This window comes from Ictidomys tridecemlineatus, chromosome 6 (assembly GCF_052094955.1).
Source record: "Ictidomys tridecemlineatus isolate mIctTri1 chromosome 6, mIctTri1.hap1, whole genome shotgun sequence".
NCBI lineage: Eukaryota > Metazoa > Chordata > Mammalia > Rodentia > Sciuridae > Ictidomys > Ictidomys tridecemlineatus.
The window spans coordinates 157,272,878-157,298,576 of record NC_135482.1 but is presented as its reverse complement, the minus strand read 5'-3'; the positions used below and the strand labels follow the sequence as shown (position 1 = coordinate 157,298,576).

General features: G+C 39.6%; 1 protein-coding gene across 12 annotated transcripts in view; it reads left to right on the top strand.

Annotated features, from left to right (window-relative positions):
- Positions 1-25,699, top strand: part of Enox1 (ecto-NOX disulfide-thiol exchanger 1) — a 521,454-nt gene that overhangs the window by 432,533 nt on the left and 63,222 nt on the right. For all 12 annotated transcript variants that reach the window (XM_040281478.2, XM_021719677.3, XM_040281477.2 and 9 more), the window contains 2 exons: positions 17,122-17,229; positions 21,220-21,276. In XM_040281478.2, the coding sequence (XP_040137412.1) occupies positions 17,122-17,229; positions 21,220-21,276 (165 nt within the window). The remainder of the gene's footprint in view (positions 1-17,121; positions 17,230-21,219; positions 21,277-25,699) is intronic.

The following is a 25,699-nucleotide window of genomic DNA, read 5'->3' as shown; positions in this document are numbered from 1 at the left end:
CAGCTTTCTCTGACATCTGCATAGGAAACCTTGAATCTCTAGTCGACTTGCAGCCATTCCTGGACTGGAGGAACTGCTTTTCCTGACTCTGCCAGCAGCAGTGGTTGGATAGGCTTTGAATGACCTTCCCTTTCACCACCTCTTTTGGAAATTGCCTCCTGACTTATAGGCCATATTACACTATGAGTACCAGATTTATAGAGAAATGGATCTTTTCTTAAATGTAGTAAATCAAGCCAGACTTTTGCCACAGACACATTCTAGCCTTCTACTCAGCTTGACCACTGCCATCTCTCTCCTTCTAGCCATGGATGCTAAAATGAATCCTGATGGTCTGGCCTTGACTTCCTTTCTTTATAGCCTGCCAGTGCACAGAAGCCTGCTCCTTCACTTGGAAGCCCTGAACCCTGCCAGTTCCATGGCTGCCTGCATACAGCAGGTGTCCTGCTCCCAGCCAGACTCATGCAATTATCCGCCTCTCCAATCGGGCTGCAGTTGGGAGGGCATCAAGCTCCAGGGCTTTCTCCATGCAGCTGGTTAGGAGAGGCAACCTGGGGATTCGAAAGATGGGCCAATATCCTTCTCATCAGAAACGGAGGTTATGAAGAGGAAGCAAGGATAGATTTTCCAACAATTACCTTCCCAAACCCTGCCTCCACATCTTACCATACAAAAGCTTACCCAGTCATTGTGAACACAAAAGCATATTTTAAATTTGTCTTCTCTATCTCATCATTATTTTCCTACTCTAAGTGATATTATCTTTCTGTGAGATCATCATTTAGCTTTCTAAGTGATATTCTTGCTTTTCCTCTTATCTCTGTGAAGGAACACAACTTGGAAACAAAAAATGAGTCAGAAAAAAAACTCCTCTTTATCTGAATAAGAGAATACACAAAGGGGCAGAAATGTAGGTGGGACTATTGTTTTCCTGAGCCCAAGTTTGTCATTTTAGTTTTTGTTTTATTTTCCATTTTGCAAAAGAACTCATGCTCAATGCAGAAAACTTGGAAATATAAAGGTAAATAATTAACAGGAAACAAAAATTATTCATAGCATTACTACCCAGATCTAACTGTTATTAACATCTGCATGTCTCCTTCCGGTCATTTTCTCTAGATACATAAAAACACACAGTGTTGATCACTTCTAAGTATTGACCAATGGGATAGCCAAACATAGTTAAAGTTCCTGGAACTGTAACCAAAGTATGGAATTGGGAATTCACTTCCAAGATGCTCAATGGTTAGTTAAAAACTACCTTTTCTCCTCTGTTTAACAAAGCACCCTGAATAGTCATCTAGGGAAACTTAAAGTTAGTGCCCAATCTGGTCCTTACTTTGTAGACCACCCACTTCTCGCCTCTAATCAGTGAAAACACCTGTTTCCTGAAGGTTTTATAATGAAAGACCAACATAGTGATTTTTTCAGAGCTTTATCTTAGTCTCCCTTTTGTTCTCTTAATTTGCCCTGTGGTCCTGCCCCACATCCACAAGTCCTTTTCCTAGGTCTTCACCATCATTACTACCTTAGTTTATTTAAAGCTGGGTATCACTCATATGTTCAGAGAGGGTGAGGAGGGAAACTTTCATTTCCACGTCAGGTGTGTGTTTCCACTCATGATTTACATTTTATCCCGAGCAAGTGATTTACTGAGATGGTGCACTACACACTTCCAGACATTTAAACACAATCGTACACTACAATTTTGTACTTCATTCGTTTTCTATATACCTTGCTCTCTTTTCTCTGTCTTTTATATTTCTTCCCTATGTTTCTTATTTCTTCATTGCTACTCACAATTTATGTCAGGAAGGTTTTAGTAATGGCCTAACTGTAAACTCTGTCCTGCCGAGTTCTCTTTACCATTTTCCCCCAGCAGTCCTCCCGTTAATCACTTGGGGAGAAAGGACAGGGAGTACTCAAGATAGAGTTTTGGCACTCTACCTTTGGTAATATGAACTGATCAAGTTCAGAGAAGATGTAAGGAGAGCCTCCCAGGTTTTGTCTTTTCCCCTTTGGGACCCTTGGGGTCTTTCATAATGAGGCCAGTCTTCAGCCAAGCTGGAAACTGACTTGCCTGACTTTATGTCCACAATTTGCTAGCCATTTCTCTGTGAAATCTGTGCTCATCTTTAACTACATAACCCATTCACAGTTAATAAATAAATAAATAAGGAAAAGAAAGTAGAATGTGATCATAATTGGAATTTTTCTTTAGATACAAAACTTAGGGGGCTGGGGTTGTGGCTCAGTGGTAGAGTGCTTGCCTAGCGTGTGTGAGGCCCTGGGTTCTATCCTCAGAACCACATATAAATAAATAAGTAAAATAAAAGTATTGTGTCTGGGGCTGAGGATATACTCAGTTGTAGAGTGCTTGCCATGAATGCACAAGGCCCTGGGTTCGATCCCCAGCACCAAAAAACAAAACAAACAAATTTAGAAAACGTATGTTTACCACTATTGTTACAACAAGAGCAATACAAAATACAGAAAGTTAGAACAAGGAAGGGCTCTAGGGAGTCCCTAATTCCACCTATTTACTATATAGTTTCAATCAAATTGAGAAGTCAAGTCAGTGAGCTAAGCCCAGCCCCTCACCTTTGTCTCCCTTCCCACTACCCAGGCCCCTGACTCTTGTCCCCTCCTGCCTGTCTGCATTCTGAGATTTTTTTTCCTTTCTTGTTTATTTATATCTCACTCTGTGAGTTGGGACATAGGGGCCATAAGTTAGATAAGTGTTAATTTATTTTTTTCTTAAGATACTGAATGGAACTGAAACTAATCCTGATACCTAAACCAATCTGCTATGGCTAATTTAGTGGTTCATACTCAGCAACTATATGAATGAATGAATGAATTAATTAATTAATTAATTAATGGTTCCTTGAGTCAGCACACATTTACTCTCAGCAACTGAACACTCTGAACTGTTGCCTGGTTCTCAGACTCTGATTCTTTCCCCGCTCGTCGCCCCATAAACAATGTCATCCTGTGGACCAAACAGGTCTGGATTTCTGAGAAGTCTGTTGAAGTGTAAGGATGGATCAAGTCATCCTGTCCTCAGAAGTCATTATCAGGCTCTGCTGGAATGGAGATGCTAGGGCCTGTCAGTCACTGGTCTTCTCCAGTGCAACCTGTGCTGGCCCGCAGCTATAAAAGACAGCTGGAACCTTAGGAACCAGGCCAGCACATCAGCATTGGTGCCATATGTGTATATGTCTGATTGCGGATATTTCTGGTCCAACAGGGTTCTTTCTATCCAAAGGCTTGAAGAGCCTTGATAAGTTAGAAAAGACAGTTGAGAAGCCTCCAGACGAGGCAGCACAGTGCTTAAAATTTCTCCTAATTGTTTTGCTTAATATTAAAAAGCAAGGTTATATCACAGATGTACACTTTAAGGTCAAGAATATACAACCCCAGTATTTAGCTGAAAGACTAAAAATACATTAGAGAATCTGGACACTCTTCTAAGCAGCTCTGCTGTTTCTAGTTTGAACTGCTGTGACCACCTGTGTTTGTACCAATGAAGCATTCTCACAGAACTCAGCCACTAGTTTTGATCCCCAGGATATATACAGAAAACTCTCCTTTTCAAATATACCTGAAATATTTACAAAAATTAATCCTTCACTGGGCCTTCAAGCAAATCTCAACAAATTTCAAAGGAGTGGTATAATTTTCTGATCACAATAAAACTTAAGAAAAATCAATGCCAAAAAAAAGGATAGCCAAATCCTATATATTTGGAAGTTAGAAGTATACATCTAAACCCTTGTATCCAAAAAAATTAAACTTTGAACTTAAAATGTTTAGAGGTAATTGATAATTAAAATACAATATCCGAGCTGGTAGGATACATGTAAGACAGAAGTTAGAGAAAAATTACAAACTTTAAGTGAGTAACAGCAGATACAAAATTGCTTCCAGGGGCAAGTTCTACCCTCATTCAAGGGCAAATTCTGCCAATCTTTACAAATTTATTCAGAAAACACAAAAGGAGGAGGAAATACTTCCCAACTAGTTCATAAGGTTTGATACCATTCAAGACAAGGACCAGGGCTGAGGATGTGGCTCAAGTGGTAGTGCGCTCGCCTGGCATGTGTGCGGCCTGAGTTCGATCCTCAGCACCACATACAAACAAAGATGTGGTGTCCACCCAAAACTAGAAAATAATTATTTTTTTAAAAATCTCCCCTCTCTCCCTCCCTCCCTCCCTCCTTCTCTGTCTCTGTCTCTGTCTCTGTCTCTCTCTCTCTTTCTCTCTCTCTCTTTAAAAAAAAAGACAAGGACCATGTAAACAGGGAGGAAATTACAGACCAGTGTCATTTATGAATATAGATTTAAAATCCTTTAAAAAAGAAAATTTTAATCTGGTATTTTATAAATTATAAAATTAGACTTAGTCCAGGAATTCAAGGTTGTTTCAAAGTTAGAAAAGTCTGTTAATGGAAGCTATCTCATTAACAGATTAAAGCTGGAGTAATATAATCATTTTAGTAGCTAAAGAATATCAGTTCATGATTTAAAACTAAAACAACCAAAGAAAAGTGAAGTTTTTTAACAACTTGGAATAGCAGAGAACTTTCTTACCATGATAAAAGTTATCTACAGTGAACTCAGTGACAAAATGTGATTTTTTTAACCCTCCCCGATTAATCCAGAGATAATTTTTTTTAATTACTTGGACTAGAATGCAACTGTTTATTATCATTTGCTCTATATCATGATTTCCATTTTCAAGTTGTCATCTGGAAGCAAAAACTCATGGTACACCAAGTCTGCTATCAGACCCTTAAAATGTGGTTTCCCTGTTCTTTCCTTTTAAGAAGACAACAATAACTTTGCTATCTATCATCTTTGTAATGCAAACTTAAGTATCTATATTGTATGGATGATCATCTTTTCTGCACTATTATTGTTAGGAACTGGACTTTGAGCTGCCCTTCAGCAAAACTTATGCTTGAAATTTTCACCTAAAGGACATAGGTAGACATCCCACAAGTGATATGGAACTGCATGCAGTTGCAGATTGAGAACAGGGATATGGCTTAGGCTAGAGGAACTCTTTATTATAGTGTGTGATGTCAATAGTAATTATGAAGCTACAGCTCTAGTTTCCTTTAATTTTTGTAACCTGAAGACCTTTTTTTTTTCTTTTTTTTTTTTTTTTGCTGTTATCATTCTTGGCCATACTAACACCATACCATTGCAAAGGGTCTGATGAACTCAGCTTACTTCCTTAGTTTCCTATATTTAATGTTTTAGAAGTAGAGAAGATTGGTTTAAGTTGGTAATTTTCTCTCTGCACTTTTAAGATCTATGCAAGATGGTGATGCTGTATTGTATTTTACCAGTTAAACCTCAGCCCCAGCTATTAAGAATATGTGGCACATTTCACAATGGCAGTATTTGTTAAGGTTTTCTGTTACTGCTGCTGTCATCATTATTTCTCCTTTAAAAGTGTCTGCAGTTCAAAGAAGGACAAATCCATATAGTTCAGAGGCTAAGCAGCTGCAACAAGACCACCTACAGGTTGTTAAAAACACTCAGGGAAAGGAGTCTTGTCTGGTACAGCCCTTACCTGACCCTGGAGCCAACAACAGGTAAAACTTGGAGATCTCCAAGGGTACTGCTATTCTAAGACTCCTAAACTGTGGGGTTCCAGGCCAGACTAAATGTATTAAAATACCTTGGAAACCTTGGGGGAAGAGATAGACTGCTCTCACTTCTCCTATGATAGATGAATATGCCCATTTATTTATGAAGTTTGTCCTTGAATCACCCAAAGATTCAAGAAGTTCAGGGACTATGTTTCTCTATCCTGCCCCTAGATATCTGATTCTCCAAGTCTTTAAAATGTCAATTTGTGTTAACTGAGAAAAATTGGAAATATTGTAATCATTGAATTATTTAATTATGTTTACTAAAGTTCTGCCATTATCTGGAGTTAAGTGTTAGGTGATAAGGATCATCTACATCCAGAATAAAGAAAGGTTCCATCCTTGAATAAGACCTGCAACTGTATTTCCTCCCTTCATTTATCTGCAGAACATGCTAGGTCTTTGCAATACCAGTAAGATTCAACTAGAAGTTCTTAAGCCTCTAACACATATCCTTATTCCACATCCATTAAATCAAAAGCTGCTTTCCCCAAACTACAACCAAAGAGGCTAGTGATAGTGTTAATATACGTTGCTGATGATGCTGAAATGAATTATGGATTGACTCTCTGGTGGCTGAATTTGATCAGGCCCTGATTGCTAGCAAAAGACACATCCAAAAATGGCCACAAGATTTTGGTCACAAGTCACCTATATAGGGTTTTCTAGCTGTCGTCTCTGATCATGACTGAGTTATAACCCTTACAAAGAACCAGTCTCTGTTGGCCTTTGGAGCACATTGCAAGACCCAGCTGTTCAATTAGGTTCTTGTTTTATTGAGGTAAATGGGCAACCCAGCTGGAAAACATGTTAATGTTTTAAATTTCTACATTAACAACTGTACATGTGCCCAGAGGTTGGGGTGATAACCACCTCATATAATTGCAAAAGGAGTGATACAAATAAATAAATCCCAGCAAATTGGATTATCATTTGCAGCAGAATTGCCAGGAAATGCAGTGGAGAGACTGGCACTGATATCTATTCCTACTTCAGCAAGGCATTTGACATCTTCTCTTATAAATTGCATGAATGATGTTAATTCAAGTTGGCTAGTCTGTGTTTTGAAATTGGCTGAAGGACGGTAAGCAGCATGGTGAGGGTGGGGCAAACAATGTACCTTTCTCTGTGAATATTAATCCCTGGCACTGCTCACTCAGGTCAGTTAAAACTCACTTGACCTTGCTGGATTTCCCTCTCCATTTTTTCAGAGAGGATAATGGCAGCACTTTTATTTAACTCAGTATCTTTTGCCATTCAAGGAGCCTCCCACATTTAATCGATGTTCTTCAATTTCACAATATCCCAAGGGTAAGAATTGTTTATTTAATATGGGAAAAAATTGAAGATCAGGAAACTAAGATGACACTGCAAATTGCACTATAAAGAAAAATCATCTAAAAAAAAGAGAAAATGGGTTTAGAGCCTTCTGAACTACTTTTGCATCTGCTTTTCCAGTGTTCAGGAAATTAATTGGTGCATTGCTTTGCAGATGAGAAATTAATCCTTATGAGATAGTGGTGAGGGTGGAAAGTTTAGGAAAAAGAGGAGACCAGGGCAGTAAACTGGCTTGTTCAAGGTTTCACAGCAAATCAACAGTAGAACTAATCAGGCTAATAACTTCTGAAATATTGACATTTGGCTTATTTTTTGCCTTTGTGCCAATCCTTGGCTTTCTTTTAGGTTGTTGCCTTATTTGGGATATAGCATATCATTGCTGATAATTTCACTGGTTTATAGGAATACCAGGAAGCATCTGTCTTTCACATAAGTCCCTCCCAAGGGTTTATTAAAAAAAAAAGGAAATGGTCTTTAAAACCATGTCTACTGGATGTTTCTTCCAGCTCCCAGCCCAGGGTCATGATATCCCTCTCTTGGGCACCTGATTGCCCTATACATAGTCGATAATTTTGCACCTAGTTCAATTTAACACTAAGAGAGAATCTTTGTTATCCTTTCCCTCCTTTAAATGACATTGCTTTCAGTGTCAACCATGTAGTGATACAAATGATGATAATGACCAGGAAGGAGATGCAGACTGGAAGTTTCTAATATATCTAATTTCATATATATCCAAGCCAGAACAAAATATTATAGTACAATGAAAAAAATCCATTCAGTAGTTTTCATTAACCCACCTAAGAGTTTGAACTTTGATCCTTTATTACAGTTAACATAATACTATATGTAAATCATTGCCCCTTAAGTAATAAGTGAATTTTAATAAAACCTGATGCAAAAGGCACAGTTTAGGCAACTGCTAATTATGCCACAAATTTAACATTTTCTTGATTTATCTTTTAGTTTTAAAGTTAACAATTAACAATACATTCAATATTTTAAATATTAAAATTCAGTTAAGATGTTTCATATAGGAACTAAAATTAGCACTTAGTAACCCAAAATAATACCACTCATAGGTTTTAATCTCACTGTTTTACATTTTAAATATAAAAATTCTTGAAGCAGACCTGTGATATGAATCCAGTTAGCCCAAGTTCAAGTTTGTAGTCTTTGTGGTAAGTGTGCTGTCATTGTTTATTTTTAATCTACTGCTGAAATTCAGGATATATGTGGTGCTCCAGGGACTCTAGAGACGCTGCTTTCAAAGCAAGCTCAAAAGATTCTAAATTTAAAAAAAAAAAAATGAGTGTAGGTGAGTTCTCTTGTGAGGAAGGGGAGAGGGCTGAGAAATGGAGCAAGTCAGTTTCAATATAGAATATGTTTGTGAAAGAGTAAACAATGGAATGGGCTAATTTGAAGATGATGTATGTGTTGCTAAATTTTAATAGTACTGGTCGCAATTGTTTAGAATTTAGATCAACTGAAGATTTTTATGAGGAAGGAATATTTCATCACCAATTTTGCTTAGAATTGCTGATGCACTGTGATAATAAATGGATGGACCTTCAGTTAGCTTTGTTGTTGTTTCAAAATTCAGTACCACTGTACTCACTTAACTCCTCCACCCCTAGCAGACAGTTCCCAGGCCCCGCCCTTGGTACCACACTACTTCCTACAGATTTAGACCCTCAGATATGCATTTCCGTAACTTCCTGTGTTTTTACAACTTCCCCATGATTTTTGCAGACTGGTAAAAATCACTCTTGCCTCTTTTTGCAAATTTTGCATGACTTAAAGGATTCTTGGATTTCCTCCCTCTTTCTTTACAACAGGGAAAGTGCTACTGCATCAGAGACCAGCCCTGGGGAAAGTATTTTTAGCCATCAGCTCCTGTTCTTTGGGGTTCCTTCCTAGTGTTGCTTACCTCTCGCCTTGCATGTCCTAGGAGAGCTCCCTCAGATGTATGTACACTGTGCATCCTTTGGTTCAGGCTCTTAATCAGGATGGAGGAATGGAGTTCCTGGCTCTGTGTGGCCCACGGGAGGAAGCAGGGCACTTCATGTCTCAGGCATCCTGGGGGCCCAGACCCTTGAAAACATGTATTTCTGATTTCTCATTAGCAGTCTCAGGTACCCAAGGTACTGATAAACATGACCCCATGGTTAATGGTGTTTATGATTGGGAGGGCAATCCCCACCCTCCTGCCCACCTGTACACTCCTCACCCTCCCACCTCGGCCAGGAGGCCTGCACCTGGGTTGTTTTGCTCTGGCTGACATTCAGATCTTTGCAGCACTGTCAGGGGACAGGACCATGCTCCAGGTGTCCCTTGGCTGTAAATGAAGCCTGATCCCATCAAGAACAAGAGATTGCCTTTTCTGCCTAGCAATGAGAATGGCATTTAAAATTCAATATCAAGAAAGATATTGACGAGATTAAAGGCCCGGAGGAATTGATTTATGAGGAAAGACCCAAGGAATTAAATATGTATGGCCTGGTGTAATAGGATATTAGCTCTGAACACAATTTCATTTCTATGATCCAGGGTTCTGGTATCAGTCATCAGAATGGTGGAGTTCTCTCCAAGCCATGTTCCTCCCCCAGGGGTCATGCGCCTGAGGGAGGGAGGCCACAGGCACAGTTACTTTCATACCTTGGCATAAATTGAAGTGCGGCTTCATCCCCAGGTGGAAGCAGATGACATTTTCAACTAGAATAGATCTTGAGTAGTCTTACCACCCCTTGTGATGAGAAAATTCAGGCTTGTTCAATCCTGTCTTTTTTTTTTTTTTTTTTTCCTAAGGAGAAGCGTGAACTTTGCAGGAACTGGGTGGTAAATGATGGTCCTTCCCCTGAGCCAGGTTTCTCTGCTTTGTCAGAAATACCATTTGATGTGTTTGCCTTTAGGCAAAGCCTTCCTCCTAGGCTGTTCTGATATGCACTTGATTTTTTTACACCTCACACTTTCCCTAACAATTGGGGATTGGCTCGGGATTCAGAGCATTAGATGTAAAACAGGCAAAGGTGGGAGACTGTCAACAGGACTCCTGGCTGATGTTCCTGGACAGTATGAAGTCAGAAGGAAACAGGATGGAGGGTTGGAGGGTCTGGAGAGCAGGGGAGACATGGGGGTGAAGGATGGTACCAAGGGGGAAGAGATTAAGGGGGGGTTCTCCTGACTCAAGACTGGCAGGACATGGAACTGGCAAAGTTGGCCCCGGGGAGTGGGGGGTGTCACATTGCAGGTTGAAAAATTGGAGAAATGGGGCTAGAGTCAGGGTGCACAGACAGTATGAGGCTGGCCGCTCCCAGGCATTGCCACAGAGACTGAACATTGCAAGTGCTCCTGGGACCAGTCCATCCAGACACAGTCACACCCACATGGCCTTTGGTAGAAATTCCCTTTGGAAGTCCCTGGCCTCATTTCCTTAGGTGATATTTTACTAGCTTTAAAGGCGTGTCCTCCTGAGTAGGGCATCTAATTTATAACAGAGTTATGGAGATGGAATACTCTCTGTTTAAACTGAGTCAAAAGGGCAAAAACATGTAGAATTTAATTTGATGATCCTCTGTGAGTTAACAGGTTTCCAGGTTTCTATCATGACTATTTAGTTCCAATAAGTAGAACAGGTTGTGATTCACAGTAGATGCCCCTGAGCCTGTTCTTCCAACCCTGAATCTGATTCCCCCAAACCTCCTGGATTCCTATGAAAACAATATTGGTTCTAGCTATTATTAAGAATATTTCTTGCTTTCCTAAATTAATTAGCATCCTCATGACGTAGCATCTTGAGGACAAGGTCCTTATTGATTGTTTCCTCTGTAGCTTCCATGATACCCAGCCCTGCACATAGGAAACTCAGAGCTGATTGAAGGAATGAATGAATATCAGCAGATTGCTTCAGAACTGAATAGAGAGTCAAGCAAAGGGAAGAGAGGAAAAGTATAGTGATTTTGTGTGTGTGTGTGTGTGTGGGTATGGGTGTGGGTGTAGGTGTCACAGTTACCTGGCCTAACAAAAAAGAGTTTCCTGACCTGCCAGCAACATAAATTTAGAAAGGGCACTTAGTCCTCTGCCACCTTGGAAAACACAAAATCGTTCTATTTTAGGGTCTTCTCTACTTTGTGCCAACCACCATTTCTATCCCTAGCCACACAATTATCCTGCCAAAGATTCCTGTGAGTGTCAGCTTATAATGGCATGTTGCTGGTATATTTCATACAGAGTGTTTACACTGCCATCTATGACTTTCTTGGAATCTAACCTTATATAATCTGTTAACTGTATAAAAATTTCACCCTGGTAACAAAACTATAATAAGAGTTTTAGAAAAAACACAGGAAGGGGTTATAATTTTTTTTGTCCTTTCTTTTTGCTACTGAGCTCAAACCCCAAGACCACATGCCTGCCATGCCACTGAGTCACATCCCCAGCCTGGGGGTCACAGTTTATAAAGGAAAGTGAAATCCACCACATGGCTCACAGGTACACACAATGGCAGGTCTCCAGCAGCCTAGCTTCCAAGTGGGAGTGATGCGTGCTTGGGTGGAGGTCATTGCTAGGAGGATTTTAAGATTGGCATTTCCTGATTTCCATTTAAATTTGATGGTGCAGTGTGGTTTCCAAGGAAGAATTCACAATTTGAGGGAGGAAAATTAAGCTGTGCAAGTGGTAGGTCTCTCCCAGACAGTGTGACCTCAGATACATGACTCAGCCTCTGTGTGCCTACGATTCTCCCATCTGAAAAAGTGAAAATGTGACCTCACTTATTCTGGGGCTCCAAATAACATTTGTAATGCTCTTTGAATTTGTCAGAAAGAAAGACCCATTACACATGGAAGTCTACGTCCCCAAAGAGCTTTACAAATGATCCTATTAAATCAGTCACCTGGAAATACCAAGATGTGTCAGGTACTGCATTTATTTACCTGTTTATTGTCCACCAGAGTGTTTCCACTTGATTGGCATATGGATAATTGTCTAATTGGAACACACTCAGTTGTAACCACCGAAGAATGTAATAGTGCATCTGTTGAATGCCATACTCTCAAATGTTAAACTAAAATTATGCTGCAGTCAGCCAATCTAACCAGGAGACACTTCTGATTAAGTTCTAGCTGCTTGTGAACTTCTATAATTGAGACACGTTGGTACCTAAAAATTCCAGCCGGAAAGAATATTATACAGTCTCATAAATTTCAATGAAAAGGGCCAGAAAGCCTAACTTAAATTATCTGGTTGTGAACTATCTCACCATTTTTATAGGGCATCTAGACAAATGAAGAATGGCAGTTTTGAATCACCACTGTTTTGAATATGTAAATATTAGATTCACGAGTTTATATTTTATAAACAAAAGAAAGCATTAATTTTATAGAATGCAAAGAGCAGTCCAAGGATTTTGATTTTATTTTCCCCTCTACTGGTGGTTTTGCTCTCTTTTTGGTGGTTTATGGGAAATAAATTACATATTTATAAACTCATTGATTGGAATTATTTAACCTTTTAAGAAATATTCCTATTCAGATTAAGAAAGAAATCTGAAACTACCAGACTAATGAATCAAAATGTCTTCAATGGAGCATTCCTTTGAAAGCTTTACGTCTACAACAATAAATTACCCAGTGATAGAACCTCAAGTAGTCTTTTTTTGTTGTTTGCTAAAACATGATTTAATCCCATAAAGTAGGCAAACCAGAGACATTCATCCATCCCGGTATTGGTTCATTAATTTACTACCTACCTTTGACCTTCCCATTGGTGGATGTGGTCTAGTTGGAGAGATAGATATAAAATATGACATACCGTAGCAAGTGTTCTGGGAACATAGAAGGTGGATGACTAGCTGTGCTTGGGTGATTGGAGGACATCTTTATTTAGGAAGAGGCCAAGGCTACTGCATATAATTGTGTAGCTTCTGCCCTGGATGAGGGTATTGTTCCAGAGGAGTAACCAAGAATGTAACCAACTTCCTGCTGTAAGGTCTGAGCATGCACCCTGGTGACAGTCATGTGTGCCTAGAGGATGGGTTCTTTTCAGCTGCACAAAGAAACCCTATTCTGACTCAAAGATTGAGTCAGAATCTGCCTGGCAAAATTATTGGTAGTTACTTTTGTCATGGAAGGGACCTGGCATGTCTGGGGAAGAGAAGAATGAAAGTGAGAAGTGCACTGGTTTGGGAGCTAACTGGATTTTTAAGCAATGGGACACTTTAATTCTGGGGTGATATGTGGTGAAAGTTAGTGGGACAGGCAACATCCAGAGGAGAAGAGATGTGGTAACTATGACAGCGAGGATGAATGGAGAAAGGGTGGAGGAATAGGCATCCGGCTTTAGAAAGTGATGAACTAGTGACTTAAGGTCCTAACTCTAGATCCCTGGGGAGGAAGTTTGGGGTGGGAAAATGTGCTGACAGCCACAGTTTGGAGCAGTTAAGAGTCTGGTGAGCAGTAAGCGACAGGAAGTGTTATAATGTAGGCTCTGTAATGCGCCAGCATTTGAGGTCTGTGGCTGAAGCCATGGGCACAAATAGGATCACTGAAAAGAGCATGTAACAAGAAGAAAAGGCCCTGCCACATGAGCTGGCAGTTACAAAAGGCTTCTTGATGCTAGTGAGAACTGTTTAAGTAGAGGACTCGGCATGGAGGTCACCTTGCAGAAGACTGAGGATTAAATGAGCACTCAAGGAGACAGAGGTTCTCATCCCTACTACCACATTAGCATTTTCTGGGAAGGTTTTAGAAAAACAATCAATGCCTTCATCCTACCTTTAGATATTTAGAGTTAATTGGTCTTCTGTGGGGCCCAGAAATCAGTATTTAAAAGAAAAGAAAAGAAAAGAAAACTTCCTAGATAATATTAGTGGATTGACAGAATCAAGAACCTCTGGACTTGACTATTCTTCAAGAATTATAAATAAAAACCCCAAAGCTTGCAAGCACATGATAAGATATTTATAATCACAGGGGATCAGAGAAGAATAGAATTTTTGTTTTAAAGGTGAAGAATCTATATATTCTAATGTTGGCAGAAATGGAAAATCTGAACAAGGCTTTCTTGTAGCTGTGGTGTACCCCAGCTCTCAAGAGAATACTGGTGAGTAGTGGCACTGCTGCAGCTGCTCTGTGGGGCAGTGTGGATATGTGACCTCCTTAGGGCAGCCCTGTGACCCAGCAGTTTCACTGCTGGATGTGTCTCAGGAAAATTCTCCCACAGGACTTAAAGGAACACACACCAGCATGTTCCAAGACAGCTAGTGTAGAGTAGGGAGAATTGGAAATAACCTGAGTATCCTTCCCTAGGACAGTGGATTCAGTAAAATTGGGCCATTGTACCCCTTAGAATATACTATGCAGGCATTTTAGAAAGCCAAATTAGAAAGAATAGATCAGATCTATAGAATATTAACATGGATGGATCCTAAAAACATCATGCTTACGAATATCATAGTAAACAATAAAGAAATATGGTAAACCCTTAAAAATATATGCAAAACAGCCATGTATATATAAATAAGAAAAATATATTCAAATAAAAACCTACACATTATAAACCATTAAAGTGATTGTCTACACATGAGTGATGATGTGTAATTTGAAAAGTATGATTCCCAGACGTAACTTTCCTCTGTTCATATGTGAATACATGACCAGTGAAACTCCACCTCATGTACAACCACAAGAATGGGATCCTAATTAAAGTAAGTTATACTCCATGTGTGTATAATATGTCATAATACACTCTACTGTCATGTATATCTAAAAAGAGCAAATAAAAAAAATGTAAATTTTTTTAAAAGTACCCTGGAGAAAGGCCATGTGATCACACAGAGAAGGTCACCAAGCGGAGAGCCTTCACCAGAAACCTACCCAGGGTAATCTGGAACTTCTGGCCTCTAGAACCATGAGAAAGGAAGTCTCTGTTATTTAAGCGACTCAGCCTATGATGTTTCCTTATATTAACCCAAACTGACTAATACCGTCTAACTGTTCAAAAAAATAAAAGTGTGATTCCAAGAGGAATGAGACAGGATGGAAGCTAAAACAGGAAGTGGGGAAGGGGAAGGAGTGTATGTTTTAACAGTGCAAAGAGTTGTGAATGGGTGGATGAAATGGAAGACTCCAGGGGATTTATTTCCAAGTAGTATTCCTTTCTTTGTCTTGTCCCCCACCTTAAGCTCATTGTTTATTCCTCATTACTAAAGTAGTACTTGCTCATTACAGATATGTCAGGAAACTGACAGTAAAACTAAAAGAAAGATCCAAAAACCTACTCACCCAGAGACAGAGTCAGGGATCCTTTTTTATGAACAGTTGCCAAATTAAATGGAAGCCTTTTGGTAAATGGAAGTATGTGAGCTGCCTCCTGAGTATGGAGTTTGTGCAGCTTCATTATTAATGTCTTCCTGGTGTTCTGTTGTGCAGACCCAGGGACAGAAATGTGGTGAGCCCCCCATCACTAGACATCATCAGTTTCTAAATTTTGCCACCTCAAGTGCTGCTGTGAGCAAACTTAAGCAATGCCTACCTTTAAAGACAATTTACTGTCCTTCATTTCCCTCATTTTGAAAGGAAGATTAAAGATGGGATTTTAAAATTTCTACCAGAAAGTAAAAATTAATTCTGCATCACCTAAAGTCAGAGCACCGACCCTCTTGGGACTGTTCTGGGGGTCAGTGGTGAATGAGAATGAAGGAACAAGGTCATCCCCCACTGGGTAGACACAGTCATAGGTGCTTGTCCCTGTGCCAAGGGCCCCCTAGTTGCTGTACTTTAATCTCTGATGCATACATTAAATTACACAGACTCTTAGGAGATCTACTGTGGGTGGTGTGATCCCCTCGTGTGATGGTGGTATGGATAGGTGGTAGGACGAGAGGTACTGAGCTTTGGGAGATTATATGGAAATAACTGTTTATGGCAAAGGAACCAAAGTATGTTATTGAATCTATATGCAGTACTCAAGTTACAAACAACGCCAACAAGCCCCAAGGAACGCACAGTGTGTATTTTGAGCACTTGCTCTCCCACAAGTTCCCCAAACCCAGTAGTTTTGAAGATTAAATGTAATCCTTCCAGTTGGTGGGCTTACGCACGAGAAATCCGGTGCCAGTGTTTCTTCAGACTCTTATAGTTAGGTACTGGCTAGACCACTCTGCAGCCAGATTGTCAAGGCCCTGAAGAAATAGCCTGGATGTGGGAGACAGGTCCCTGGAAAACAGGAATACACCAACACTTTCACATCATCCATGCAGCATTTGTTATGTATGGCAGCAGGAAAAGAGCTCTCCTGTCTTTTTAAATAGGTTCTTTGTTGTCTAGAAACTCTGAACAGACGGAGCTGTTTCCAGGGGCTGTTTTGAAGCTCCAGCCCATGTGTATTTTAACATAGAACCATATCCCAAAGAGTCAGTGCAGGGCAGCGCTGAGCTTTTGGCAGACAGGGCAAGCCTCCGCATGAGTTACAGTTGATAGGGCAAGGAGAGCTCAAGGCTTACAAAAATCCCTTCTGTGGCCTGCTTAAAAATAGCAGTGTAGGCCATAGCTTAGTGTTTTGACAGCTTATATCAGCAGTTTTCTTGCCTGATATATTGATTGCAGTTTGGACTTCAGTCCTGCTGATCTAATAAAACATCACCATCATAACAGAGAAAGTAAAAGGATCTTTGGTCCCTGCCACTTGGTAAAGTATCTCTACAAAGCTACTATGAACCTAGCTGTATTGTTTTATGTAAAATGAAATAAAATTGGACCAGTTGACTGATTACATTTTTATTAATCTTTAGTTTCTTCATCCGTCAGCATGTTGCTTACTAACACTAATCAACATATTTTTACAAATATGCATTTTTTCAAAGAAATTCAATGGTATCCTCACAAATTCTAAAATGAGTTTCATGCATCAGCAACACAAAACAGCCTAATAGTGCATCCAAGATGGTGATGCTCCTGACATTAAGTGGGGGAAATGCATGCACAAAAAGGCAACCAGTGTCTGAATGAATATCTAAGGCGTGTATGTACAAGTCTCCTTGTCATTATGAGGATATTTTTTACTATCTTGCATTCACTCAGCCTTCCATCCTAATTATGCTAAATATCCTTTAACTTTACAGCAATTGCTGACCATCCAGGAGGAATTAAACAACAAAAAGTCAGAACTGGAACAAGCAAAGGAAGAGCAGTCCCACACACAAGCTTTACTAAAAGTCCTCCAGGAGCAAGTAAGTGAACGAGAAAACACTCTGATTGACGCATCAAGTCAAATGTGCCTGGTGTAAACACCCTAGCATGTCACTCACACAAGCATGGCTGAGGTCATCTCTGGAGTAATTAGCCCATACCCTGTCAATCCTACTGGCAGCTTTGCTTTGTGGAATTTGTCATTCTCAACTTCTCTGTCCTCACCCTGCATTTACTTATATTCCCCAAGCCCACCCTCATTGTGTGAATGTTTCTCCCACAAGACAAGTGAATTTTGATAAATTTTTTCAATGCTGGTAGTGCAGATATGTTTCAAAGTAAGCAGCTAGCTTCCTCTAAGTCTAATAGTGAGGAAAATGAATTTAGCATAATCCATGATGTTCCTGCAGACTTACAACTAAGAAGGACTGATTCATAGCAACATTAAAAAAAAAAAGTCTCTTCCCTGTGTGCATCAGGGCACTTATCTGACCACGACAAGCAACAAACCTTTCATATGATCTGATCATTTCATTCTGGCTTTCCTTGATACGAAAGTGTGGCCTGACATTGATAGGTGGACGGAAAATATCATCTTACAGCAGGATGAGATGGATCACTCCACAGTCAACAGAGTGAAATCTAAGCCTCACTCTCTGTACTGGAGGAGCCAGGAGAGTCCTCGAGAGGTTTTCTGATTTTCTGGCCTTCACTTGCTGCCAACAATGTAATGATTGGTAATTAGGAGGGGAAAAGAATCACAGTAACCTCAACTCTCTGTAGTCAAAATGTAGGTTGTTTTAAATTTTTCATTCACACTTAGTGGTTTATAAGAAGATTATTTTAGAAAATAGGAAGCAGCAAGAGTGTGGCCCTAGTCAGCTGGGACTCAGTCACTTAAAAATGATTTTTATTTTTTCAAAAATTTGGGGTATATATGTATTTTTTTTCAAGAAAGAAAACATATTAATTAGATAGTTTATAAACATTTTATAGCTATGCAAGAAAATATTTTTTTAAAGTAATGGTTATCTTTATTGAATAATAGAGACTCAATAACCTATACTGAGGCTGAATTGTATGATTTCAGGTATGTTAGATTAAACTGAAAACTTCAGTCAACTAAATTCACAGTGACCTACTATTTGGGAGACCACAAATCACTGTCCACCCCACCTTGATATAACCCTAGCAAAATTGAGCTGACTTGGTCCAAATTTGCTTCAGGTCAGATAGTCATAACTTTGGGCTTTCATTATTTTCTGCTCTCTCTGCTGATTTTTTTTTTAAAGACAGCTTTAACTGAGGTGAGGAGAGGTGACTTTCTCTTTTCTCTAAATGACTCAAAGCCTTTATTTTTATTTAAAGTCAAAACTCCAGTTATGAAAATAGATTCTGAGTTGTGCAGAAAGTATCGACGTAGTCTTGTTAGGGTATGCATTTTCAAAGAGCAAAGTGCATAGGTAGGCATTGATGGAATATCACATCTCACTTTACATGACTTAAATTTTAAAAAGGAGAATGTTAAGAGAATTCAGAATAACTGAAATGATGCAAGACATAGAAAAATACAACTGAGAAGAAAGTGCTTTTACGTTTACAGTATTAATTTAAATGCGAGGGCCCTTTTTAAGCAAGGTCACCAAGAATACCTAAGTCTACGGAGCCAGTGAGACATAGCAGCCAAAGGAATTTGAACAACACCAAGCCATTTGCCTGAGAGCCCCTCGCCTGCTACCCCTGGTCTGCCTTTCAGAAGGTGGCGTACAATGTACGTGGAATCTCCCTACAACCAACCAGCCACCTACCCACAGGCTGAAAAATGCACCCCTCACTTCCACCAACATTGCTTTATGAGGTTTGCTTTGGATTTGTGTAAATCCATTATGAGCTTATGTATGGCCTTAACAAATGGGCTCATGCATGTACACACCACACACACACACAAACACACACTGTATTTTGCTATTCAATACAGCTGCCACTTGCTGGGAATCCTTACCAGAAAGGCAAAGTCTTGAGGGCAGACCCTCCTACTGCTGGCTCTCCACCCATCAGGGAAGTCAGGTCACTCTCCATGCCCTGTACCTTCCTGTATGCTGAAATACAGATTCCATAGGTCCCTCCAGGCACACAGACTCCTATCTTTCATCTTCTTGACAATCAAGGGTACATTCTACATCCAATGTTTGTTCATTAACCTAAAATCCATCAGATAAAATGTTCATGTTCCAGCTGAAGAAAGCAGCAGAGTGAGCGGTAGCAGTGGACAGAGGTAGGAAGAGAGACAGCGGGCGCATCAAAGGGAAGGCAGTTGGAGGGTAGCATGGACTAGGGAGGAAGGAGTTTATTTAAAAGGGAGAAGGAGGCCAACTGGCATTTTTATGCAGGTAAATAAACTTGTAGAAGGTAGAATGGTGGAATGGACTTTGACAAATAGTCGTTTACTTCTGCTGCAGAACAGAGCCACCTTCTGAGCAATCCCCACTCCAGCTCATAAAAGCACAAGTTATGGGACCAAATGTGGAATGAGCAGAGGAATGTTAAATAGGAAGATGAGGACATCTTCAGCTAGAAGAGCTAGTTTTTGTTTATTTGTTTGTTTGTTTTTTAAACCAGGGACTTAACTCATGGCCACTTAACCATTGAGCTACATCCCCAGCCCTTTTAATTTCTTTTAGTTTGATACTGCTTTTAAACTTGAAATTCTCCTGCCTCAGCATCCCAAGTCACTGAGATTATAGGCATGCACCACCGCACCCAACAAGCAGAGCTAGTTTGTTGTTGTTGTTGTTGTTTTTACTTTATAAAGAAAAGAGCTAGTTTTTTAAGTCCTTTTATGTACTGCCTCTAATTTGGTGTACCTTTTCTATTTTTATGTATCAACTGCATTTGTTATGCATAAGAACATCTATGATGTAGACCTAAAGAAGAATGGGCATTTTTTTCCCCTTAAGCCAGTTGATGTGACAATAAGCCAAAGAGCCTTGGATCCATAATCAGCTGCCCCATCCTCAAATTCTGCATGACAGATTTTTCATGTCACTTTGGCAAAACTCCTCTGTCGGCCTGGAGGGCATGTGGCTTTCTTTCTGAGATTAAGATTGCATTAAAAAAAAATCTAAAGATGCCTTCATTTTAATACACACAAATAGCCAGAAAGAATCAATGTTCTGAATCAAACACATTGGTAGTGCATGCAAATTTATTTTCTTTCAGATTTTAAGTATTTATTTCCCACCATTAATAGGTCAGGAGGAAGTGCTGGCAAACTGTTTCAAGGCCAGCTTACCCTTCTTTGCTCTCTGCCTCCAAAGGTCTGCTTTGAGTCCGAATAGGATAAAATGCCAATTACAGGTTTCCTGAAATCTCTTGATAACTGATTACTCTTAAGCCTTCTGAGAGAGAGGAGTATTTCCAAATGTTCACAAGTTAAAAATCTCATTTAAGAAATAGCTTTTCTTTGAATGCTTCAGTGGCCAAAGAGATGTCTTCCCAATTCTTCCTTTACTAAAAGAAGCAAACTGTCTTCTCCAGTTAGGCCTCCAGAGGTGATGTCATTCATTCAAATATGTACTCGAGGAGGACATGTACAGTCGCACTGCAGCATGTTCAAATGGCTGAAAAAATCCATCATTCACAAATAATCGTTAGTATAACATCATTTAGCTACTGGCAACTTGCAAACACTGCAGGGTTTAGATTAATAGCAATCCAACTAGGAAATGAAATCATTTATTATTCTTAAGAACCAATTTTATACATTTTATGCCTATGGAACTGCTTTCTAATCTTATTATTTAAAAAATAATGACCAAGACCCATTTACTTTTTTTGCCAGCCCTCAAGCTTCATAAAATATTGGTCTCAAACTGATTTCTATAAGACTCATTAGAATTATGTGCTCCATCTGTTTCTACTCTTCCATTATACAATGCAACCTCAGATAAATCAGAGTTAATAAGATGATTTATATACTTAACAGTTAGGCTTGCATGTTCATTGTTTTTGTTTTTCTTTAAAAATTACAGTTAAAAGGTACCAAGGAATTGGTGGAGACCAATGGCCATAGCCATGAGGATGCAAATGTAAGTACCACAAATATGGTATTTGCTCTTTTCACTGGATGTCAGTTGAACCCATAGAGATATGGTCCTTTATTTGTAACATAAAGGAAATCAGAAACTCTGCCTCTCAGTAGCTTAAAAATTATTATGTAGGCTTTGGCAATGAAATCTGGTAGATAGGCACTGGTGTTGTTTGCTTAGTTTACTACATGCCAATTTAAAAGTACTTGAGCTAATCCCCACCATCAAAAATTCTAATCTCTCTGAATTTGTTTGATCCCTTTATATTTCCAAAGCTATAAAGTAATAATGTATTGGGAGGGAAAATGGAATGTGTCCCAATAGAGTAATAAGTTGTATATTGCATGTATAGCTATTAAGTTTGCCTGCCAATGAAGATAGTAATTAAATGATTGACATGCTGAAGAGGTCTCAGAACACCCCACTTCTCCCAGAATAACCCTTGAAATTGTACTTCTCTTCTGTTTCTGATCCAAAACAGTAACAGGATGTATTCATCTTTTTGATAGAACATGAGGTACAATGATGCAAGATCCCAGTTAGCACCACAACTTTCTTCTTTAGTGTTCCCTGAATATCTCATGGCTAGAAAAGAAACTAGTATTCTTCATACCTTAGAAGCTCTTTGGTCTCAGGTGATGGAGAATTATACCTTGCGGAAAATTGTCTCTGCATATGCTTCGTAGTTTTGTTTATGTCTTTTTTCAGATCTCTCTTGTATCTGTATGTATTTGATTAGCCTTGTCACAGGAAATGCTTACTAAGCAGTTCTTTTCACATAACACAGATTCAGACATGGTGATGAACGCCTGATTAAGCTACAGCTTGGAGAAATTATATATTTCATGTTCTCTCTTGTTTTAATTATATACGGCAGAGAACCCAATAACCAGAGTGCCAAAAAAATCCCTCTTTGCAAGTGTGTTCATGCCCAATGGATGTGCACAGTAGGATGCTAAGTGAGGATCATTGTGTTCCTGGTCCCCTACTGAGTTCCAGGGAGAGGGGCAGGGAGTCCAAAGAGGCATAAAGTGTGTAGTCTGCCCTCAAGAAATTGAAACTCAAGCAAAAGAATCTAGGAACACTTGACAATGTATAGGAGGTAAAGTACCCAAGAAGGTGAGGTAGCTGTGACAGGGTGTGATTTGAAATCCAGATTTTGCTGCTTATTAATTAATTGCATCAGCTTGCCAATTAACCTCTCTGATCTGAGCTCCATTTGCCTCATTTGTAAAAAGAATGACAAAGCTTCTCTTAAAGAACTTGTCATGATATGTAATGAGCTAAGGCCTAAATGAGTGAAAGTCTTAAGGTGTCACGACTGTTTCTTTGTGCTGGATAATCAAGAAAAGCTTCCTGAGTCTGTGGGATCTAGTTTGGCTTGGGCTTCACTGACAAATAGAATGGCAAGTGGCACGAACCCTGTTCATAAAGCGCTCCCCTCTGACAATGTTGTGGCATCTGTAGAGTCAGCCTTCCTACTGCCACAGTTCTTCACTGCCATAGCCTCTTGCCCTGGAACCCCTCTCTAGTATCCTGTATTCCAGGAACACACTGCCATCACATTCACAACCAAAACTTTCAGATCTATTCCACTCAGAGCCTGTCCCTCTGTGCCTTCCAAGGAAGCTGCTGTCTAACCCAGCAACCCAGTGGCAGTGTGCCTCAGTGTCCTTATCTGTAAAATGGGGATATTTCCTGCCTTCCCTTCCCTAAGGTTTCTTGTGAGGAGCAAATGCAATGACAGACGTGGGAGTGCTTTGTCACTGTGAGCTTCTGAGTAAGAAATGTTGAAAGTCATCTATTATCAAATAATAAGGGTGGTGGGAAGGGAGTTCATCTTTAAGATCTTAAAAGAAAGTTCCCAGATTTTAATAATACTTCTCTAGGGTCAAAGAAATGACCATCAAGAGGTGGGGTTCTAACGATGGAGAGAGAAGAGTGACCCTTGGCCAAGGGAAGTGACAGAGCCTGACCATCCTAGCCAGTCAGTATGGGCGTTCCTTCCCCACTGGGCAGAGAACGGAGCTAATTTTTCTGCCTAGATTGTCGAGGGGTTTCCCAGTACGTGGATGAAGCACTTTTTCTTTTCTTTCTTGTCTGTAATTTTGTCTCCTTTTGGAATTTTCCTTAGTACTTCCAAAAGGATTATGTGAGAGCCAAGAAATAATTTTTAAAAATCAGTTATTTGGGTCATGCATCAGAGGCTCCAGCAAAATACTTTGTGAAGACATTTTTTAATGTCTGAAACTAAGTCTCCATTTCATCTGGAGTTTCCACCAGCCCTACTGCGATTGAAAAAAAAACAAAGCTTTCATACCAGAAGGAGGGTTTGCATCCTGTGTGATCATTGAATAGCCATCTGACCCTTCTGAACTTCACCTTCCTTTTGTGTTAAGGGAACCATGGACATGAACACCTGGCCTGGAGTGTGCACCAACTGGTGTGGATTCCCTCTTCATGCCTCAGTGGTATTTAACATAGCAGGCAGGATGAATTCTAATGCAGCTCATGAGGTTTAAAGCCTCTGGCCCAGAGGCTGTTTACTAAGACATATGGATTTTTTTTTACTATAATTATTCACATCTAGAGGCAGGAATTTTACACATTATCATTTATTAATAATAATTAAACAGTGGACTGGTGCCAGCTAAGCTGGGTATTCTTGTGAGAGTTGACAGTTGCTTTTAAAAAAACTGTATATCTTATTTCTTTTTTTTTTTTCAAAAAAATGTCTATTTGAAGTTTGCATATTACAGAAAAGAATACAGAGACAAAGAAAAAATAATTTAGTACATCATTATTCAGAGATAACCACTACTCACATCTCATTTTAGGTTTTTCCCTCTGGTCATGGATATGTACCTGATTGGGAAAATCTATAAACAAATGAATAATTACATGTTGTTATATTACCTATTTGAACCTTTTTGATTTCTCATTATATCATAAATATTTTTATTGCCACCAAAGGTTCCTCAAAGATGTGATTCTTAATGGCTGCACATGTGAATATGTAATAACAGACCCCTGTGCCTATGTGTTAGGCATTTAAGTTTCCATTTTTTGCTGTTATAAATAATGCTGTAATTAGCATGCCCTTAAATCCTGGTTGCATCTCTTGTATTTGTTTCTGGGGGAATCCGTATCTTAATAGCTATGTCAGTAGTTCTGGCAGAGAGCTTCAGACTTTTGGAATTGCTTGGCCTTTGGAATGGTAGTGTCGTACCTGCACTTTTATGCTATCCACTTTTATGATATTGAAGTGATCCACCAGAAGATATGGTGAGTCTTGCAGTTTCGACTTTTGCCTTATTCTCCAGTCATGGTGTGTTGCTACTACTTTTCTATTATTTTAACATTTTCCTGAGCACCACTGAATCTTACTGATGCTTGGTCCTGCATTCTTGAGGTCTCAAAAAAGTAGATCAACCTTTAGAAAGCACCCCCTTCCATGTCACAAGACTTTCCATTAGGTCGTGCCCAGGAGGAGAGTGTTCTAGAGGGTAATTTAACAGAAACCAAAGGCATCTGCAAAGGCCTTGTTCTCCAAGAGGTTTTGTACAGTTCAGACTCACACTTGCTGATTTTCAGTATTTTTCTTCTTTTTATTTAGAACTGCATATATTAATAATAGATGGTGAGTCCAACCTTTTACACGTACCCACATTTAAAATTAACCCTCAGCACAACTCCTTTAGGCACTTCAGTTAGTCCATACCCCAATTTCTTTTCTAGAAAGCAAAACTGTAAATTTCCTTTTGATCTCTATCTGGAGCTCTCTCCTTATCCCTAGGACCCCCAAATAACTAGACTGGTCCCTGGCAATTATGTATAATAGATATCAAAATCTGAAATTTTAAAAAAAAATCTGTCCTCATCTTGGATCTTTTTTGTCAGCCTTCTTAGCAGCAGCACCATCCATGATTCTAATGTGCATGTTAGGAGATTAAAGGGTTTAAAGGGATGGGGGATGGAAGAAATGTTGCAGCAGGTAGGAGATATGAAAGAAAGGGTCAGCTGAAGCCTTCAGTGTACAGAACCCCGGGGTCTAAAAGGTTTCTATGCACATCCCTCCTGCACCCTTGTTGCTGGTATAGGAAAGCTGCCACCCCCCATCCCTCATTTGCAGGATTCAGACTCCCACACGGTGGAGAGAGGTGAAGAAATCATTTGCAATCTGTAAAGAGGTTTAATGGGTGACACCCATGGTTTCCACTGTCAAACAGAACACCCTTCCCACTCAACAATAAAACAAAAGCACAAAAGGACAAAGACTTTTCGGTTTTTCACGTGTCTCCTTAAGAACGTAAATCCTCAGAGCTGTCTTTAAATCTGTCAGAGTAAAGGTGTTAAGGGTGTATAGAAGAGATACTGTGTGAGGAACATTCTTCAAGTTTAGCACACCATGGCCAAAAGCTGC